Source organism: Podarcis pityusensis (genome assembly GCF_964106645.2).
Source record: "Podarcis pityusensis genome assembly, chromosome: 7".
NCBI classification, from domain to species: Eukaryota; Metazoa; Chordata; class Lepidosauria; order Squamata; family Lacertidae; genus Podarcis; species Podarcis pityusensis.
The window spans coordinates 13,575,724-13,596,630 of NC_138031.1; the positions used below are offsets into that span (position 1 = coordinate 13,575,724).

Sequence of the window (20,907 nt, forward strand, 5' to 3'; positions counted from 1 at the left end):
ACTCTGGGTTGCGGCGCTCATCTCGCTTTATTGGCCAAGGGAGCCGGCGTACAGCTTCCGGGTCATGTGGCCAGCATGACTAAGCCGCTTCTGGCGAACCAGAGCAGCACACGGAAACGCCGTTTACCTTCCCGCCGGAGCGGTATCTATTTATCTACTTGCACTTTGACGTGCTTTCAAACTGCTAGGTTGGCAGGAGCAGGGACTGAGCAACGGGAGCTCACCCCGTTGTGGGGATTCGAACCACCGACCTTCTGATCGGCAAGTCCTAGGCTCTGTGGTTTAACCCACAGCGCCACACCTCTCTAGGAATAGTTTAATGAAGAATAGACTAGAATGGCCCTCAGGACTCTCTGTCCAACTCTCAGGACCTTCTCCAGGCACCACACCTCTTTTAAAGTTTTTGCAAGCTGGAAAGCAGGGCTTTTTTTAGCTGCGCTCCAGCACCTCTCAGGTGGGCAGCAGCACCTGACTAGCAAAGTCCCGCTGTGCCTTTGCCTGACAAGGAGACCATCCCCGAAGGGAATATCCTCTACAGGCTCTGAAGAGGATCTCCTCACGTGGGAAACTGCCCTGTCCCTCCTTCTTGTGCGCACCAGCCAGATAGGCAGGGAGGCTAACACACAAATGGGATGGGACGGCATTATGAGTGGACGCATGAAACCGACATGGAAAAAGAAGCGCTCGCCCAACCCAACGCAAGCCTGAAATCTCCGGACGCAGCATGCAATGTGAATTGATGTGAATGAGCATAATTCGCAGCAGCTCTGAAGCCAAGCCCATTCTCCTGATTGCAAATTGCTTTTAAAATGTTTCAGTATTGTGTTTTACCCTGGAAGTAAGGAAGGGTTGGCAAAATCCAAGAGGCAACAACAGTGGCCCCAATTGTCACAGAAAGCACTGCCATGATTGCGTGCATTGCCTCCAAGCGTACAGAAATGTGGACTGTGTTTTTTGTGTGTATTCTGTTGGAAGCCACCAAGAGTGGCTGGGGTACAAAAAATAAATACTACTACTACGGAAGGATGCGGGTGGCACTGTGGGTTAAACCACAGAGCCTGAGACTTGCCGATCAGAAGGTCGGTGGTTCGAATCCTCGCGACGGGGTGAGCTCCCATTGCTCGGTCCCTGCTCCTGCCAACCTAGCAGTCTGAAAGCATGTCAAAGTGCAAGTAGATAAATAGGTACCGCTCCGGCGGGAAGGTAAACGGCGTTTCCGTGCGCTGCTCTGGTTTGCCAGAAGCAGCTTAGTCATGCTGGCCACATGACCCGGAAGCTGTACGCCGGCTCCCTCGGCCAATAAAGCGAGATGAGCGCCGCAACCCCAGAGTCGGCCACGACTGGACCTAATGGTCAGGGGTCCCTTTACCTTTACCTTACTACTACTACTGATTCTAGTGATAACTTTGCTCTGACTTTGTCTCTCAGTGTAAAGAAGCAACTTCCCTTACTTATTTATTAAAAGAACCTACTTTTTTTCTGTTTTGGAGCTTAGCAAAATTCCCTCCCCCTTTGGTCATGGTTGCTTACCAAGCATTCTTGTCACGCTGTTCCTTGCGTCGGATCAGGTCCAGGATGGCTTCTTCTTCGTAGAAGTGACCACAGACTTTATTCTTGACAGGTTTCTTCATTTCTACCTGCAATAATTAATCCACCTGTGCTTAACAAAGATCTTGATGTGGTTAGCCATGTTCTTAATTGAGCTCCATAGCACTCCACTGCCATGGAAAATATCTGCTGAGTAACCATTTAATAGTCTTGTCCTATTTTTTGATACATTTATTTCATTTGAAACATCTCAAGCCCTAGAAAGATACCCACTAGGAACAAAAGCTCCACTTGGAAAGCTTGCTGAAAGAGGAAAAAACCAAGAGTAAAAGTAAAAATAGCCAACATAACTTAAAAAGTAAATATAGCAAAAATAAGGCACAGGCAAACTCGGCCTCCAGATGTTTTGGGACTACAATTCCCATCATCCCTGACCACTGGTTGTGTTAGCTAGGGATCATGGGAGTTGTAGTCCCAAAACATCTGGAGGGCCGAGTTTGCCTATGCCTGGTCTATTGCTCTCGTGTGTGTGTGTGTGTGTGTGTGTGTCTACTGTACTGTGTTTGTGTGTGTTCAATGCAGTAGCACCTCCCTCCTGCCTTGGTGTTGCTGCCGCTCAGCCAGATGGCAGGAGGCAGGGTGGTGACGTCCAGGCTGCATGAGCGCCCTAGCAAAAGTGCTGGATTGGCTCCACCAATGTGCCCACAAATCCCCGTCCATGCCACCACCTTGCCACAGCCCAGCCTGGTTCAGGTGAGCATCAGTGATGCTGGCATAGTGAGGGGAGTCCTGCGGTTCTGCCCTAATGCCTTGACTGCTATGGATAACACAAGCCGCTACCCTCAGAAGCTTAAGGCCAGGCAGATGAATAGAACAGGAGGAAGACAGAGACTGCAGAGTCAAAGTCAACAGCAGAAGACAAGGAGGGGAAGATGAGAGAAGGAAATAGGAAAAAAGGGCGAATTAGCATTAACACATTTACATTCTAATCAGTACCAGGACAATTACTTCCTTCTAGGGCTTCCCAAACTAGGGTCTCCAGCTGTTTTTGGACTACAACTCCCATCATCCCAACCAACAGGGATCAGGGATGATGGGAATTGTAGTCCAAAAACAACTGGAGACATAAGTTTGGGAAACCCTGCTCTGGTGTGACAGTCCAGCCCAAACGTTTAACTGGAACAAAGGCAACTGACACATCCATCTACGACAAAAAATTGATGTCTTGAGCAGAGGTGAAGTGGTTAGGGATAACTAATGAAGCCACCGTGAATGTTCCCCACCGGGTATGAGTGTGTGTTGCCTACCTGTGTGATGGGGCACACAAAGTTCATTTGACTTTGCGTCACTGCAAGGTCCTCATCAACCTGTTCAAGCGGCGAGCTCTTTTCCCCATCTGACTGGACACCGACTGCAACATAAACAAGAGGGTGGAAGACCACTCAGTTACAGACATGGCTGCCATCGTGACATTCAGATCTTTGGGTTGCGCCAACCCCTGTGGAGGTCTACCTTGCAACAACCTGGAGGAGGGCCTTTTCCACTGGGGCATTATTATTACCAGTTCATAAGCCACTTAGCAGCCCGAGGCAATCAAGAGATATGCAACAGCAAGAGAAAAATGGCATAAAGTACAAAAAAATGCAATTATTAAATTCGCTTCCCACAGCAACAACAAGACCATTCCTCTATAACCAGGCCTTGGGCTGATGAAACAATCTAAGGCCTTTTAAATATGTTTGTGGTTCACTGCATGAATGGTTTTAAAGGAAAATATTATGAAAATGCTGTATAGATGGTACTTAACCCCAGTAAAAGTAGCAAAGATTTATCACAATAGTGATAATCTATGCTAGAAATGTAAAGAAAAAGAAAGTACCTTTTTTCACATGTGGTGGACCTGTCCCAAGGTGAAAGACTTCTGGGAGAAGATTTATAATGATTTGAAAAAAATGTTGACATATACATTTATTAAGAAACCAGAGGCCTTTCTTCTTGGAATAACGGGTTTGGAACTGCCCAAGAAAGATGTTAAACTGTTTTTGTATGCCACAACTGCTGCTCAAATTTTACTAGCTAAGAATTGGAAAACACAAGAAGTACCAACAGTGGAAGAATGGCAGATGAAGATGATGGACTTTTTGGAGCTAGCCGACCTGACTGGAAGAGTCCGTGACCAGAAGGAGGAAGACTACTAGGAAGAATGGACGAAATTTAAAGACTATTTACTTAAATATGTTAAACTAAACTAATTGGATTGCCTGCAAGTATCAGATAGACTTAGGATTTAAATGCGTAATGTGATGAATTAATATGTTTAAAGTTGAAATGTAAAGAAAGAAAGATGTTAAATGATTAAGTTAACTGTTTTAAGAATTTAGGTATTGGAAAACCGTTAAAATTATTTACACTGAAATTCAACCAGAGGGATACAAGGAAGTCACTTAACAATGCTACGAAGTTTGGTTTAAATACAGTTGAGATGTATGTTTGTTTAATTTTTTTTGGAAAATTAATTTAAAAAATTGAAAAATAAATACATATGTTTGTGGTGGGGCTATAGGTGTGCGTTATTATGTTATGTATTTTGTGTTCTCATCTTGTCTTTTCATGCTGTAAACCACCTTGTGATTTTCGGATGACGGGAAGTATATAAATTTCATAAATAAAATGAAAACCACATCTTGTGGGCATTGCAACTAGTTCCTTTTGGCTCTCAAACCACCCGGGAGCAACCCTAGTTATCTGTGTCATCTCATTTCCACAATTTCCAGGATAATTTTGTCATCTGAGTAGCTTCCCATAATTTAGTACTAACAGAGCACTGGAGACTTCTGGGATTGTCATGGCTGGCACACACAATTACAGGATGCTTGTGCCTACCAGCACAACGGACGTGTCTCACCCTTTAAATCTTACGACGTAATATTAATGATAACTTATACTACCCGGGTTTCTAAACGGCTGCTCGCCTGTGGCACGCTAAGGATCTCCTCAAGCGACACAGCTGGAAACCTTCTGTAAACTGAAGAAGAGTTGAGTCCCTCTTTCCTTTTTAGTGTACCACAAATGAGAAGTGTAAGAAAGTGGGCTACTTAAAAAAAAAGTTGTCTAGCTACTTCCATGGACTTGTTTGCAAAGCTGTACCACGCTAAGGGGGTGGAAGCTTCTAGAAACCACACACTGATGAATTACTTACTTCTTGCAGCACTAGGGATGTGTTTACACACACACACACACACACACACACACACACACACACAGAGCCTTTCGGGCTTAATTTTCTAATAAAACGAACCAGGTCTACAGAATACAGCGACTTTCCTTCCCCGCTGCAGTTTGGCCAGAGTTCTAGAACAGAACGGCACTGTGTACGTGTGTTACGCAACCGCTTTCATTCGGAGACACATCCTTCCTTCTCCTCTGCCAAATAAAATCCATTTCTCTTATTTCCTTACAGTCCTTTATGGTGGCCAATCATCTCTTGGGCAGAACTGAGGCTCAAGACAAATGCTGGCTAACCGACCGTATACAGAGATGGCGTTGAAAGGAAGTTTAAAAAAAAAAAAGTTCAATCCTCAAGCATGTTGCAGGAAAGATTTGGGGCTGTGTATCTACCAGGAAGAAAAACTGCAGAATGTGCAACTCAATGCAGATGCCAGATTCTGGAGAAATTTGACTCCCATTAAGTAATTTTTTTGTTTTTTTTAGAATCCCCTGCCGGTGGTGAAACCTGTTGGGTGGCTTGGGGTCAGTCACTATCTCTCAGCCTTTCCTACACCACAGGGTTGTTGTGAGGATAAACGGAACTTGGGGGGAACCCCGTGTGCCACCCTGAGCTCCTCGGTGAGATAAAATTGTACTGAATCAGGGATGGGGAATCTGTGGCCTTCCAGCTATTCTTGAGCTAGCCCCAGACACTGAACACTCGCCAAAACACCATTGGCCATGTTGGATAGGGCAGAATGGGATTTAACGCCAAAACCATTGGCCATGTTGGATAGGGCAGAATGGGATTTAACGCCAAAGCCATTGGCCATGTTGGATAGGGCAGAATGGGATTTAACGCCAAAACCATTGGCCATGTTGGATAGGGCAGAATGGGATTTAACACCAAAACCATTGGCCATGTTGGGTAGGGCAGAATGGGATTTAACACCAAAACCATTGGCCATGTTGGGTAGGGCAGAATGGGATTTAATGCCCAACAACATGTAAAGGGTGACAAGTTTAAATAAATACAGGTGGTGACTATTTTAAAGGACCCCTGACCATTAGGTCCAGTCATGGCCAACTCTGGGGTTGCGGCGCTCATCTCGCTTTATTGGCCGAGGGAGCCGGCGTACAGCTTCCGGGTCATGTGGCCAGCATGACTAAGCCGCTTCTGGCAAACCAGAGCAGCGCACGGAAACGCCGTTTACCTTCCCGCCGGAGCGGTACCTATTTATCTACTTGCACTTTGACATGCTTTCGAACTGCTAGGTTGGCAGGAGCAGGGACCGAGCAACGGGAGCTCACCCCGTCACAGGGATTCGAACCGCCGACCTTCTGATTGGCAAGTCCTAGGCTCTGTGGTTTAACCCACAGTGCCACCCGTGTCCCCTGGTGACTATTTTAGGCAAGTCCAATTGACGCATGGCCACCAATACGTGGCCCTTTTGGACCCGGAAGAAGGCAGAATAAATGGCAATGTTTGTCTGTCTAAGGCAGAGGTTTTCAACCTTTTAGGGTCCCCGACTCCCTTGACCAACTTTCTTTCTGTGACTCCTTTATGCGGCTCAGGAGCCGTTATGTCACCCCTTGCCTGTAGAGCTGGCAGCCTCTCACTCCTTTTCAAACAACCTCCCTTGTGGAGGGTTCCCCCAGGCTCGTCTTCTTTGGAGTCCTCCGTGCAGATGTTGCCCCTGGTCTCTTAGCTGCCCCCCAACCCGTCCCAAAGAGATACCTCCTCACACTGCCCCACAGGGGCATGGGACTTGTCTGTCCATTCCCAACAGCAAGGGTTGATAGACTGGCTGGCTGGGCTCCCTCGCCCGCTTGCTTGCTTACTCTCCACCCCCATCGTTCTGCCCGGACACTGAGGTCCAGCGCTGAGGGCCTTCTGGTGGTTCCCTCACTGCGAGAAGCAAAGTTACAGGGAACCAGGCAGAGGGCCTTCTTGGTGGTGGTGCCTGCCCTGTGGAACACACTCCCATCAGATGTCAAAGAGATAAACAACTACCTGACATTTAGAAGACATCATGGAAGTTTTTAATGTGTGACATTTTAATGTATTTTTAATCTTTATTGGAAGCCGCCCAGAGATGGGCGGGGTACAAATAATAAATTATTATTATTATTACTCTGAGACCGCCTCGGCTCCCGGCAATCAGGACCCCCTGGCCAGCTCCAAAGGCACCATTCGCCTGGGGAGTTTGTAGTTGGGGCTGCTGCAACAAACAGCTGTGCAAGCCTTTGGGAGGCAGAGACAGGAGAAGGCATCAGAGGAGGGAGGGAAGGAAAGACGGACAGAGGCCAGTGTTGCCTGTGGCACCCCTGACCATCATTCAAGGTAGCCTAGGGTACCACAGCACACTGGTTGAAAACCTCTGGTGTAAGGGATGTTGTTGTTTAGTCGTTTAGTCATGTCCAACTCTTCGTGACCCCATGGACCAGAGCACGCCAGGCACTCCTGTCTTCCACTGCCTCCTGCAGCTTGGTCAAACTCATGCTGGTAGCTTCGAGAACACTGTACAACCATCTCGTCCTCTGTCGTCCCCTTCTCCTTGTGCCCTCAATCTTTCCCAACATCAGGGTCTTTTCCAGGGAGTCTTCTCTTCTCATGAGGTGGCCAAAGTATTGGAGCCTCAGCTTCACGATCTGTCCTTCCAGTGAGCACTCAGGGCTTATTTCCTTAAGAATGGAGAGGTTTGATCTTCTTGCAGTCCATGGGACTCTCAAGAGTCTCCTCCAGCACCATAATTCAAAAGCTTCAATTCTTCGGCGATCAGCCTTCTTTATGGTCCAGCTCTCCAAAACAAAACATAGTCAAAGAAAATGGTCACCACTTGCTTCCAGAATGCCAGCGTTGTAGACTTTTGAGCAACAGCCCAAAAATGCCAATCTGGCTGGAATCTGGCCTTAACTATGTGAGTTCCATAGTTTAAATGCGGTCCCACCCTAGATTTGCAAAGTGGCATAGTGATATCGGCAGTTTTATTTTCAGTTCCTTTCCTGATGATCCCTAGCACGGGGTTTGCCTTTTTCAGGGCCACAGCACGCCAGGTTGAAGTGGACATCTGTTGTAAGCCACTTTTGGCTCAGCTCACTGAGCCAAGGCAGCATATCATTAATCTGAATCCGTCAATCAACAAGAAGAGGGAGGCTGTAAGGTTTCCCAGCCACGATCTAGCCAGTGTTATCTATTTGTGTGGGTAGTGATTCTCTTTCCCAAGTATGCAACCTGAATCCTTTTAGCCAGAGATGTTGGGGATTTGACCTGGGACTGCCCACATAGAAAACACACATTGCACCACCGAGTTCATCCTTCTATATAGTTTGCAAAGTGAGAAGAGGCAGCAGTTTCATCTTACTATGGTGCATGTTGCAACAATTGCTCAAGGAGAATATGCAGAGGTCTTGTGGACTTGGTTGCAGAGAGCTCCTAACTCAGTTACTGCCTCCAAAGCAGATGTTCTAAGGGACAAGCGTGCATTATCAGCAAAACACAGATAAGCGGATTATTGGTTGCATAGGAGAAAAGATTATGCAGATGAGCAGAGATTTGCAGGATACTGTTTTCTTCCAGGGAGGGAGTGTGCATTTTCTGCGCAAAGTAAGGGTGCCTGAGAAGTCCAGTTTCTGGGAATTACGAAGCAAACTGTCCTAAACCTGCGCCTCTTCAACTAATGCACAGACCGTATATGTAACCAGAACCTTCAATGCAATATATTTTAGTGTTGCAATAGTGCCATTCAAATTCAATCACAGCTGAAGGACCACAAGCAATAGTTTGATAGGCAGGATAAAGGGAAAGGGAAAGGGACCCCTGACCATTAGGTCCAGTCATGGCCGACTCTGGGGTTGCGGTGGTCATCTCGCTTTATTGGCCGAGGGAGCCGGCGTACAGCTTCCGGGTCATGTGGCCAGCATGACTAAACTGCTTCTGGCAAACCAGAGCAGCGCATGGAAACGCCATTTACCTCCCCACCGGAGCAGTACCTATTGATCTACTTGCACTTTGATGTGCTTTCAAACTGCTAGGTTGGCAGGAGCAGGGACTGAGCAACGGGAGCTCACTCTGTCATGGGGATTCAAACTGCCAACCTTCTGATCACCAAGCCCAAGAGGCTCTGTGGTATAGGGAAGCTTTTAATGTGCAATGTTTTACTATGTTTTTATATATGCTGGAAGCCGCCCAGAGGATGATGATAATAACAATAACTAGAACAACAACATTTTGAATGGATCTAAATCATCTGTGTCTTGCAAGAATTCCTGCAGCTGCCCCACCATGGCACCCACCACCCGCTCCCCCCCCCCAGTGGACATTGGCAACTGGCCGTTAGCTGTTCCAATCCAAAGGCTCTACAGCTGGTATTATTAGTATTATTTCTTCCACATACAAGGTGATGTACATTTTTTTTTAAAACGCCACAAAAAACCCCAAGCCCCACAGCAGATAAATTTAAAAAGCACTGCACAATCAACATCCGTGGCAGAGCCCTATTCATCCAGTTGTTCCAGAATTTTGCACGGTTAAGATGCGGAGAACATTTAGAGCCCCCCAGGTTCTTTTGGAGTAACCCAAGCCTATAAGCAAAGCCTGAATTAGCAGCCGTGTCTTCACTGTACATTTTGACTGTGGGTAAAGCTCATGACTTATTTCTTAACCGTTTCTGATATGACCCAATCATTCTTTTCATCTTTCCAAATCTCTTGAGTGAGAATATAAAGAGTTGCAAAAGAAAGCAAGGCACTTTTTTTTTTTTTTTTTTTTTTGCACAGCTTCAAAGCACTTATGGGACACAAGCCTACACCTGGAATTGGATTTCAGCAGTTGCAAAAGCCCTCAGGTTTCTATACTGCCTAGGTTCCCTTTTGCATGGTTTTCAAAACAAGTCCAGCATGGTTTTCGAAGTAAGTTCCAACCATGGTTTTGAAAACTGATCTCTTCCCCGCCCCCCCCCCCCAGCTGTGTGACTGTCTCCACAACAAAATTTCTGATGCCTCGAAAATGTTTGCCGTACCTAAAATGCTGATATTGCAATATTAGCACTCAAAAAAGCACTCAAACTCAGAAAAGAGTTTGAACACAGTTCCCCAGGAATTTCTACTATACAAGCCCCATAGAGATGAACGGAAACACGCCAGTGCAGATACAGGAAAACTTCATAGGGCTGAGGTTGCAATCCTGCACACGTTTACCTTGGAGTACATCTCATTGAATGTGGTGGGTCTTAAATTCTGAGTAAGCATTCATAGGATTGCCCTCTAAGCCATTATTAACACAAATTGATATATTTCATTCACATCAAATTCATTTTCTTTCATCTCAGTTGCCTGTCTTTCTGAACGTATTTTATCTAAAAATGCTCCCTATGGCACAGTCTGCTGGGTTACACAGCGTAGGATGAAGCAGATCTCAGAGCTCAGCCGGCTCATTCCTATGTCTGCTGGGGTCAGCCGGCATCAGATCCCCAACCGCAGCTCAGCCAAAGCTAGAGAGAGCCAGTGTGGTGTAGTGGTTAAGAGCGGTAGACTTGTAATCTGGGGAACCGGGTTCGCTTCCCCGCTCCTCCACACGCAGCTGCTGGCTGACCTTGGGCTAGTCACACTTCTCTGAAGTCTCTCAGCCCCACTCACCTCACAGAGTGTTTGTTGTGGGGGAGAAAGGGAAAGGAGAATGTTAGCCGCTTTGAGACTCCTTAGGGTAGTGATAAAGCAGGATATCAAATCCAAACTCTTCTTCTTCTTCCGCTACACATCCTGACTCAATGCTGGCTGATGCCAGTGTAAGTCTCAAAAAGGGTATTCCAGGGGTGTGGCAGGGGCAGTGCCAGAGAGAGGGGACTTGGGCTGGATCCTAAGGCTGTTCAGCTTGGTTGCGTGACCTGGCAACCTGGTACAGAACACTGTTTTACAGGCTTGTTTTTCCTCTGCCAGACTTAGGCAAAGGAGCAGCAGCAGCAGCCCTAGTGAATGAACCCAATTTTGGATCTGGTGTAACTTTTTGCTGGCTTAATTTACACCGGCATACTTTACACCAGCTTATTGCACATTGTGTTTTCTCTCGCTCCTGCCCTCATTCAAAGTACGTACTGAGCGCATACCACGAGCACAGAACATCTCCACGAGGAAGAAAGTGTTCTCTGTTCATCATGCCTCAGACATGGTTGGGAGGAACAGCAAGCGGTTTGTTTGCTGCAGTCAACTCCAGTTCTCATCTGCACATGCATGGAAGAAGGCTTAGATGTAACTGAGATTCTGAACAGGACGGCCCATCCTAGTGACCGTGTCTGACACCTTTTGATATGCCATGTGGACAGAGCACCAGTTTTTGACCACTGGGACATTTTTGTCCCTGTCTCATGTATATTCCTGAAGCGAGTGACACTGTTCTGCTCCCTCCCGGCTGTTAACAGAGACTTAGTCTGTCACAACACCGAGGTATTTTTGAACCTACACTGGGTAGCAGTATCTTAGGCCAAGGCCTTGCACCCCACTGATTATCGGTTCTCCCACTCCTAAGGAATCTCACTCTTCTTCTCCACATTTGGAAACCACTTTACCTAACATGTAACTTTTGTCTGTGTGTATCCTGCCTATCAGGACGGGTGGCGCTGTGGGTTAATCCACAGAGCCTAGGACTTGCCGGTCAGAAGGTCGGTGGTTCGAATCCCCGCGACGGGGTGAGCTCCCGTGGCTCGCTCCCTGCTCCTGCCAACCTAGCAGTTCGAAAGCACGTCAAAGTTCAAGTAGATAAATAGGTACCGCTCTAGTGGGAAGGTAAACAGCATTTCCGTGCGCTGCTCTGGTTCGCCAGAAGCGGCTTAGTCATGCTGGCCACATGACCCGGAAGCTGTATGCCGGCTCCCTCGGCCAATAAAGCGAGATGAGCGCCGCAACCCCAGAGTCGGTCACGACTGGACCTAATGGTCAGGGGTCCCTTTACCTTTATCCTGCCTATCGGGATGCAGGTGGCGCTGTGGGTTAAACCACAGAGCCTAGTGTCCAACCTTCTTCAAGGTGGCCTGGGGTTCAACCCAGCATGCCTGATGCTAGGAAGCCATTTAAAATAGAGCTCATCCTTTGGATTAGCAGAAGTGTTGCTTCTTTTCCAGGCTTGCAAACTGGCACACGCCTGGTCGCCTGCGGTGAGTAAGATCCACGCAGAAGTGACCAGGAACGACAGTTCTCATTTATGCCATAAAGAAGAGATAGGTATGCTTACAGAGGCAGACAAATATTTTTGTGTACGTATTGTTGGTGAACTTATTTTGCCAGGCTACTGTAACCACGGCATGCAGGAGCCAATTAAAACAAGTGAGTCCTTCTGACAATTCATCCAGGGGATATGCTGCCATAAAACAGCCTTAAAATGGGGTTAAGACAAATTTGTGGAGGAACTGCGTTATCAATGGCTATTAGCCATGGAACTAAATGGAGCTTCCCTGTTCTGGAGCAGTATACCTTTGAATATCAGTTGCTGCGGGTGGAAAAAGGAGAATGGCAGGGGAAAGCTGTTATCTTCATGGCCCTGCTTAGTGGCTTCCTAAAGGCAACTGTTTGGCCACTGTGGGAAACAGGATGTTGGAGCAGGCAGACCTTTGGTCTGATCCGGCTTGGTTGTTCTCATGTTCTTACTGCCCTGAAAGGGCAGTAGCACAGAGTTCGTCTGAATGTTTAGCTCAGCTTCTAGAGTTGCATGGAAGAGGAAAACAGCACCATATTGGTATAATTCCCCCCAATGCTTCATATTAACAGTTTTCCAAAATAGAATTTCTCAAAAAATTAACTTGATCACTTCATTCTTTCTAAATTAGCTTTAAACATCTTAAATCCTATCCTTACATATTTAAGTCCTAAGCCTATCTAATATTTGCAAGCTTTTCCAATTAAGTTATCTTAACATATTTAGCTAAATGTTTCGCTGATTATTTGTTAATTATTCTTTATAATTTATATAGCAGTACTTGTGACGTGCTATTATGTTCTATCACGCTATTGTTATTTATTGGTTTGTGAGCCGCTTTGGGATTCATCTGAACGAAAAGCGGCATAGAAATGTAATCTATAAATCTATCTATTTATCTATCTATCTGGGTCTGACAACCTTAATAACTCAAGCAAATGGAACCTCCAGTTCTGACATCTGACCACATTTCGAGGGAAGCAGATGGTTTGCATGTTGCACTGTAAATAAATACAGTCATAATTAGCTTCTGAGAACATTTGTGGTTTCTCTGTATGGCTAAACTGTTACATCTCAAGTTGCGCTTCTGGTTCAGAAGCAAATGTTGCCAGCATCAACATGGGGCACTGTCAGTGTGCCTTATAATAGTCGCCAAGATTTGACAGATGTCTGACTTTCAAAATCCCACCACAATTTCGAGAGACAGCTGTACGTTTAGATAGCAAGCTTGCCTCCAGACCTGTCTTCTACCAATATTACTAAGGTTGGCAACGGCCAAGGATCATCAGCTCTAGGCCTCTAGGGCTGGGAAAGAACGAAGTCTGAGATCCCGGTAATCCACTGACAGCCAGTGTAGACAAGACTGGGTTAGATGTAAGACAGCTTTCTGTGTTCCTGTATTCCTACTCTCAAAACTGCTTTGCTAGCATCCTGCGTTTCCATGATGGTTGCGGTGAAGGGGCAGCCCAGTTTTCCCCAGGTGCCATGGAAACTGTTCTCTACCTGTTGAGCATCATATGTAGCTCCATTTCTGTTCTTGTTCCTCAAAAGGATACGAGAGATCCAAATACCACTAGAGATTTGTTGTTGTTGTTGTTTAGTCATTTAGCCGTGTCCGACTCTTCGTGACCCCATGGACCAGAGCACGCCAGGCACTCCTGTCTTCCACTGCCTCCCGCAGTTTAGTCAAACTCATGCTGGTAGCTTCAAGAACACTGTCCAGCCATCTCGTCCTCTGTCGTCCCCTTCTCCTTGTGCCCTTCATCTTTCCCAACATTAGAGTCTTTTCCCGGGAGTCTTCTCTTCTCATGAGGTGGCCAAAGTATTGGAGCCTCAGCTTCACGATCTGTCCTTCCCGTGAGCACTCAGGGCTGATTTCCTTCAGAATGGAGAGGTTTGATCTTCTTGCAGTCCATGGGACTCTCAAGAGTCTCCTCCAACACCATAATTCAAAAGCATCAATTCTTCGGCGATCAGCCTTCTTTATGGTCCAGCTCTCACTTCCATACATCACTACTGGGAAAACGATAGCTTTCACTATACAGACCAGCATGCATTTCTCTCTCTCTCTCTCTCTCTGTGTGTGTGTGTGTGTGTGTGTGTCTGTGTATCAGATACACATAACATCAATCTGATGTCCAAAACTGCTTCTTTTACTTCCTCCCCATACATTTTTCCTATTCACGTATTTTGTTTTTAAGATTGTAAGCTTGAGCGCAGGGACTGTGCCATTTTTACGAGCTGGTAAGTTTTTCTGTCTGAAGAGGAAGATATTAATGTTTTGAATGAATGAATGCACACATAAATTGGAACACAGACAACTTTGCTCTGAGGATGTCTTTGTGAACTCGAAACTCTATCAGCATGTTCTATTTCTAACCTAATCGGTTTCCAGAGGGTTAGACGCATTAGCCCATAGCAGCAAAAAATAACAGGAAGTCTTGTGACAATTTCCTTTTCTTTTTTTAATGGTGTAAGTTTTCATGGACTGGAGTCCAGTTCAAGATAAATCTGATGAAGTGGACTCCAGTCCATGAAATCTTATGCCATAAAACATCTGATAGGTGGAACAAGACTCTGTTACTGAGCCTAACTGAATGCTGCAACTTACAGCTTTCTTCCCAAATTTGGGAAAAAAATAATATGCAGGCTTGGAACAAAATAGCTACAGATTTTTCTTTGCTTTTTAATATTCAGACTGAGGAAGAGTGAAGAGTCCTGCGTTCAAAGCTTGCATTCAAGACACTACTTGCTCAAAGGCAAACATGGATAGAGGGACCTTTGTTCTCTCTAATCCGTCAGAGGAGGACTGAAGCCCTTTTTTCAAAATATAGAGCAATACACCAATATTTGGATTTGCAAAAGTGAATCACCTACTCGGACTGCTCACAGATAAAAGGAGTGAAATTTAAAAATAAACTCTGCGCTGGGGACCACACCTGTATGAAGAATCAGGGTTTCACAATTCAGATGCACCGGGAAGAATGACTGACTTATCAGCGCTCCTCCCAAAGCAGTAACATAGTCATCAGAGTAGAAGATTTTACAGGAGATTGCTCAGGTCAGTTCAGAAAGAGGTCAGCATCAAAAGGCTGCACGGTGGGGCATCGGCCCCAAAAGGACAAGAGCCCCCAGGACCTGCCACTCCCCTCCATCATTGCAACTTGATTGCTATTTTGCCCACCCCTTTCTTGCTCTGGCCCAGAGAGGCTACCTACCCAAGGACCCTCCAGAACCTGGAGCCAAAACAGGTCTCAAGGATATGAAATAGGCACGGTTCTTTCAATTCCTCAACCATTCCATTAAACCCACCACACTTTAATCTAAGTAACAGCAGAGAGCTGGGATGGCCGTTGTACAAGTTCAATTTCTGAAAACTGCATTTGCTAAAGATGCTGGGAAATTGGTTTTCTGGGCCCTCCCATTTCACAAGAGCCCAGGTTCCATCCTGCCAAGATTCAAAGCAAGGGTTCTTCATTCCCCGAGAGTTTTCTTTGACTGCTGCTTATTTTATATTTTAACATATGCAATTGAGGTTCATGGAAGCATAAATGATTTAGCCCAGACGCAATACTTAAGTGTAGTTCAAGCTTTTGCTCTAATCTTCAGTTAGCCAGGGTTCCTGCTTTTGTTTATGGTCAATCTTAGCTATGGTCTAGCAAAGCAAGTCTGAGTCAGAAGCTATGGTTTAAAGTTAGCTCATTTCCTAAACCACTGTTAAGACTAACCATGGTTTGTCTGTTTCAGATGTAACGGCAAATGGTAGTTAGTTGAAAATGGAAGCAAAAGCTCCCCATTTTCTTGCACCACGACAAAGAAAGGGAGGGGAGAGGGAGCTCATGAGCCCCAGGTCCATTCCTATGAAAACTAAACTATAGTTTAACATTACGCCTAAACCCAGACAATATAAAAGATGAAGGCAGCAAACCTGTTAGGAAACATGTCTGAAACAGGCACACCAACCAGGGACCTCTCCTTGCTTATGGCCTCCTGTCAAGTGAGCACCTGGCATCAAACCTGGGTACAATGTGCATTACAGGAAATCTGAGTTCCCCGCTCCCCATCGTGAAGCCACTGGCAAACATGGATGAAGCATGGGGAAGCATCTTGAGTAGTGTGCGAAGCAGCCTTTTTTGTTTGGAATTTACAGCAAATCAGCAGCTAAAAAGAGTTGCCCTCTTAATAGTATGTGCAAGCATATAGTTACTCATAGTCTATCCCTGTTTTATTAGAAGCTAAAACTATGGTTGAAAGAATGAGTTGGTCCATATGTTACAAGGAGAAGCAGGGAATGCACGAGCAAAAGTAACTTCAATGCCTGCTTTTTCCATTTCTCATGCACCCTAAGTTGTAGATCTCCCTTCCCCACAAGGTGCATTTAGCATCTCCGCCATACAGCTTTTGCCATATGCTGAAGATGTGTCTTCTCCCCCCATCCCGGCCTTGGACAGTTAAGGTACTTTGCTATGTGGGGATAAGTCCTTTCTCGAACTTCGACTGAGCCACCTGGTATCAAGCCAATGGGCCCATCTTGTTCTTACTGTGGCCTGTTCCATTTCGAATGGTCTTAACTTGTTTTATAGCTGTGACAGTTTTACCTGTTCTTATAATTGTATAGCATATGGTTGTAACCCGTCCTGGGAAATTATTGTGAAGGAAGGACAATAAAACTTATAAATAAACAAACCCATGAGCCCTGGCATCAGCAGAAGTTGACTGTGGGTGAAATGTGCCCATCTTTTCTCTGAACTTTACAGCAGATCCGGAGAAAACCGAGGTGTGAGTCACACACATTCTTTTCCTTCTGCTGCCCTTTTTGGGGGGTGGGGTGGGGTATATAAGCTTGCCTCTCAAGTGCACCGTTCTACGTGCCAGATCGGCTCCACAAAGTCATGCAGAGAGGCAATCTCCAAAATAGCAAAACAGATAATAGAAGCAACTCTGGAATTAGCTCTATTAAGAATCTTCCAACGACGCACACGCACATGACAAGGAACTCGTAAGTCATTTGCTCTCAGCAGCTAGAAATATCATAACTAGACACTGGAAGGAACTATCAGGAATGAGCATCGACCACTGGGTACCCAAATGTACGGAAAACCGCCCTACTAGAAAAGTTATCCAATGAACTTAAAATAACATGGGGACAAACAGAGGAATATACCTTCACCCCACTGTGGCTCCCCTTTATCACATCTACAGCACAAGAAGACAATGACCTATCCCCACCCCCCAAAAAAACCCAGCATACCAAAAAATATGGCTAATCTAATCCAACAACCCACCTCTCACACACTTACAAACAAACCACACTGCAACCGACCGACAGAACACAACCAAGCAAGCTCTGGACCCTCCAAACCCTTGCAATGCCAACAACAACAACAACAAAACTTAATAATTGTGTACAGATTGTGTAATGCTGACACAAAAACCTGGCACAAACACTATGCAATCCAACGATAAAGCATCATCTCCTCCATCTCTTGCCCTCGCTCTCCCCTCTTTTCCCCCAACTGCACAATGCCTATGACAATATTGTCTCACACTGAATGTAATTGAACTGTGAAAAAGATTCTATGAACTGAAGTGGAGACGCTATATGTACTATCCCTTAATTGTTTGTTTTGCAACACAATAAAATCTTTAGTAAAAACAAATAAAATAACGGACATTTAGAGAGGCGTTCTTGGCTTCCTTTAACTTTGGAATTTCTCTTTCGTTGGAGGCCCACCAAAGGCCAAGCCTTCGGGTTTTGCAGAAATGCGGAGAGTTGTTTTTATTCTAACTGATTTTTCACATTCAGAAACAGGACAGAGGACTTTCCATCATTTATAAGACGAAGCGGCAGAGGTTCTCATTTATTTAACAGGCACAACAGCAAAGGGTCTCTTTCATTTAACAAGATTTGCCTTCATTTTAGGTGGAGGCTACCGTATTTTTCGTTCTATAGGACGCACCGGTCCATAGGACGCACCTCGTTTTTTTGGGGGGGAAATGAATAAAAAAAATTATTCCCCCCCCCGCGGCTGCCGCCCCAAGCCTCGCGTGCTTCGGGCTGCAGGCTACCGCCCCAAGCCTCGCGCGCTCGGCGGGACCTCCCACCGGGCGCGCGAGGCTTGCAGACACTCGCCCGAAGCACGGGGAGCCCTCCGGAGGGCTCCCCGTGCTTCGGGCGACAGACTGCCGCCCCAAGCCTTGCGCGCTCGGCGGGACCTCCTGCCGGGCGCGCAAGGCTTGCAGACACTCGCCCGAAGCAAGGGGAGCCCTCCGGAGGGCTCCCCGTGCTTCGGGCGACAAGCTGCAGCCCCAAGCCTTGCGCGCTGGGCGGGACCTCCTGCCGGGCGCGCAAGGCTTGCAGACACTCGCCCGAAGCAAGGGGAGCCCTCCGGAGGGCTCCCCGTGCTTCGGGCGACAAGCTGCAGCCCCAAGCCTTGCGCGCTGGGCGGGACCTCCTGCCGGGCGCGCAAGGCTTGCAGACACTCGTCCGAAGCACGGGGAGCCCTCCGGAGGGCTCCCCGTGCTTCGGGCGACAAGCTGCAGCCCCAAGCCTTGCGCGCTCGGCGGGACCTCCTGCCGGGCGCGCAAGGCTTGCAGACACTTGCCCGAAGCACGGGGAGCCCTCTGGAGGGCTCCCCGTGCTTCGGGCGACAAGCTGCAGCCCCAAGCCTTGCGCGCTGGGCGGGACCTTCTGCCGGGCGCGCAAGGCTTGCAGACACTCGCCTGAAGCACGGGGAGCCCTCCGGAGGGCTCCCCGTGCTTCGGGCGACAAGCTGCCGCCCGAAGCCTCGCGCGCTCGGCGGGACCTCCTGCCGGGCGCGCAAGGCTTGCAGACACTCGCCCGAAGCACGGGGAGCCCTTCGGAGGGCTCCCCGTGCTTCGGGCGACAGGCTGCCGCCCCAAGCCTTGCACGCTGGGCGGGACCTCCTGCCGGGTGCGCAAGGCTTGCAGACACTCGCCCGAAGCATGGGGAGCCCTCCGGAGGGCTCCCCGTGCTTCGGGCGACAGGCTGCTGCCCCAAGCCTCGCGCGCTCGGCGGGACCTCCTGCCGGGCGCGCAAGGCTTGCGGACACTCGCCGGGGCTGCAGGCTGCTGCCTGCAAGCCTTGTGAGCCCGCGGGAACTCCCACCGGGCTTGCAAGGCTTGCGGATAGCTTCCTGAAGCCTGGAGAGCGAGAGGGGTCGGTGCGCACCGATGCCTCTCGCTCTCCAGGCTTCAGCGAAAGCCTGCATTCGCTCCATAGGACGCACACACATTTCCCCTTCATTTTTGGAGGGGAAAAAGTGCGTCCTATGGAGCGAAAAATACGGTAATCGCTGCTCATATCCTCTCCTGCAAGGCTGAAAACAGAAGCTTCTGCTTTCACTTTTGAGCAAACCAGAGTTCTCTGTTACTCCAAAACTCATGAAACAGTGATTTGTTCAAACTGTGGTTACAAAGAAGTTGTGAAAATATCTTACTGTCACTATGCAAGATACGTAAATAACAGTCCTTGATATACAGTCATACCTCGGGATAAATATGCTTCAGGATAAGTATTTTCAGGTTGCGCTCCGCAGCGACCCAAAAGTAACGGAGTGCGTTACTTCCGGGTTTCGCCGCTCGCGCATGCACAGACAGTCAAAATGACGTCACACACATGCGTGGAAGCGGCGAAACGCAACCTGCGCATGCGCAGACGTGTCTTACGTTCTGTTCAGGATGCGAACAGGGCTCCGGAACGGATCCCGTTCTCATCCTGAGGTACCACTGTATTCTAATGCAATGACCAGGTACGTAGCAACAGCTCTGAAGAATAACTTTTAAAAATTGCAATGCTATGTCAGCTGTACTTAATCTCTCACCAACTGCATTATATCCTTGACACTCTACCTCATGCGTCAGGTGAAGCTGAACACACTAATTGTTCTCAAATACCTTGACTGTGTTCTGTAACACCAATGTTTTGGATAGAGCAATTAATCCAAGGGTATGACAAACTAAAAGGTATTGTTACCTCAACTGTCTTACGATACTGATGCTACAGATCAAGATTTTGTAATAAATTTGTCAACAGCAGCAAAGATAGGTATTGCAGCACACTGGAAGAACTTTGCAGCACAAACCAGTGCAGAGCTGTTTCAAGATGATTTGGAAACCTGCCTTTATTACTATATTGACCTATTTCACAAGATGTTATCTTAAACAGCAAACTGACGGATTCGTGGAAAATAAATGATATTTTTTATTGTGTTCTGGAACAACTAGTTTCACCTTTGACCCTGATCTGCCCCCGCCCACCCCGGTGTTATAATCCAATGTATGTTATTATAGAAATAATAAAATATTGTGAAATGGAATAAGTGTGTAAAAAATCTGGTGGACTGCGCAAGCTTAAAAAAGAGAGAGATGAAAATGGCAGAAGTAGAGATGTCTAGAGGCAGGGTGGTGTAGTGGTTCGGGTGTTGGACTAGGCGCATGGATAGGCAATCTAAGGCCCAGGTGCCGGATGTTGCCCAATCGCATTCTCAATCCGGCCCACGGACGGTCCAGGAATCAGCATGTTTTTACATGAGTAGAATGTGTCCTTTTATTTAAAATGCATCTCTGGGTTATTTGTGGGGCCTGCCTGGCGTTTTTACATGAGTAGAATGTGTGCTTTTATATAAAATGAATCTCTGAGTCATTTGTGGGGCATAGGAATTCGTTCATTTCCCCCCAAAAAATACAGTCCGGCCCCCCACAAGGTCTGAGGGACAGTGGACCTGCCCCCTGCTGAGTGCAGGACCTAGGAGACCAGGGTTCAAATCGCCACCCAGCCATGAAGCTCACCGGGTGATATTGGGCCAGTTACAGTCTTTCAGCCTAACCTACCTCACAGGGTTGTTGTGAGGTAAAATAGGGTGGGGAGAACCATGTGTGCCCTCTTGCTTTCTTTGGAGCAAAGCAAGAATATAAACATAATAACAAATAAAGGCGTGTTTTGG

General features: G+C 47.1%; 1 protein-coding gene across 3 annotated transcripts in view; it reads right to left on the reverse strand.

The window, feature by feature from the left end:
• The window catches only part of NSMCE2 (NSE2 (MMS21) homolog, SMC5-SMC6 complex SUMO ligase), a 203,322-nt gene that overhangs the window by 5,896 nt on the left and 176,519 nt on the right, over nucleotides 1-20,907 (reverse strand). For all 3 annotated transcript variants that reach the window (XM_081012855.1, XM_081012856.1, XM_081012857.1), the window contains 2 exons: nucleotides 2,856-2,959; nucleotides 1,531-1,637 (listed from right to left, as the gene is read on the reverse strand). In XM_081012855.1, the coding sequence (XP_080868981.1) occupies nucleotides 1,531-1,637; nucleotides 2,856-2,959 (211 nt within the window). The remainder of the gene's footprint in view (nucleotides 1-1,530; nucleotides 1,638-2,855; nucleotides 2,960-20,907) is intronic.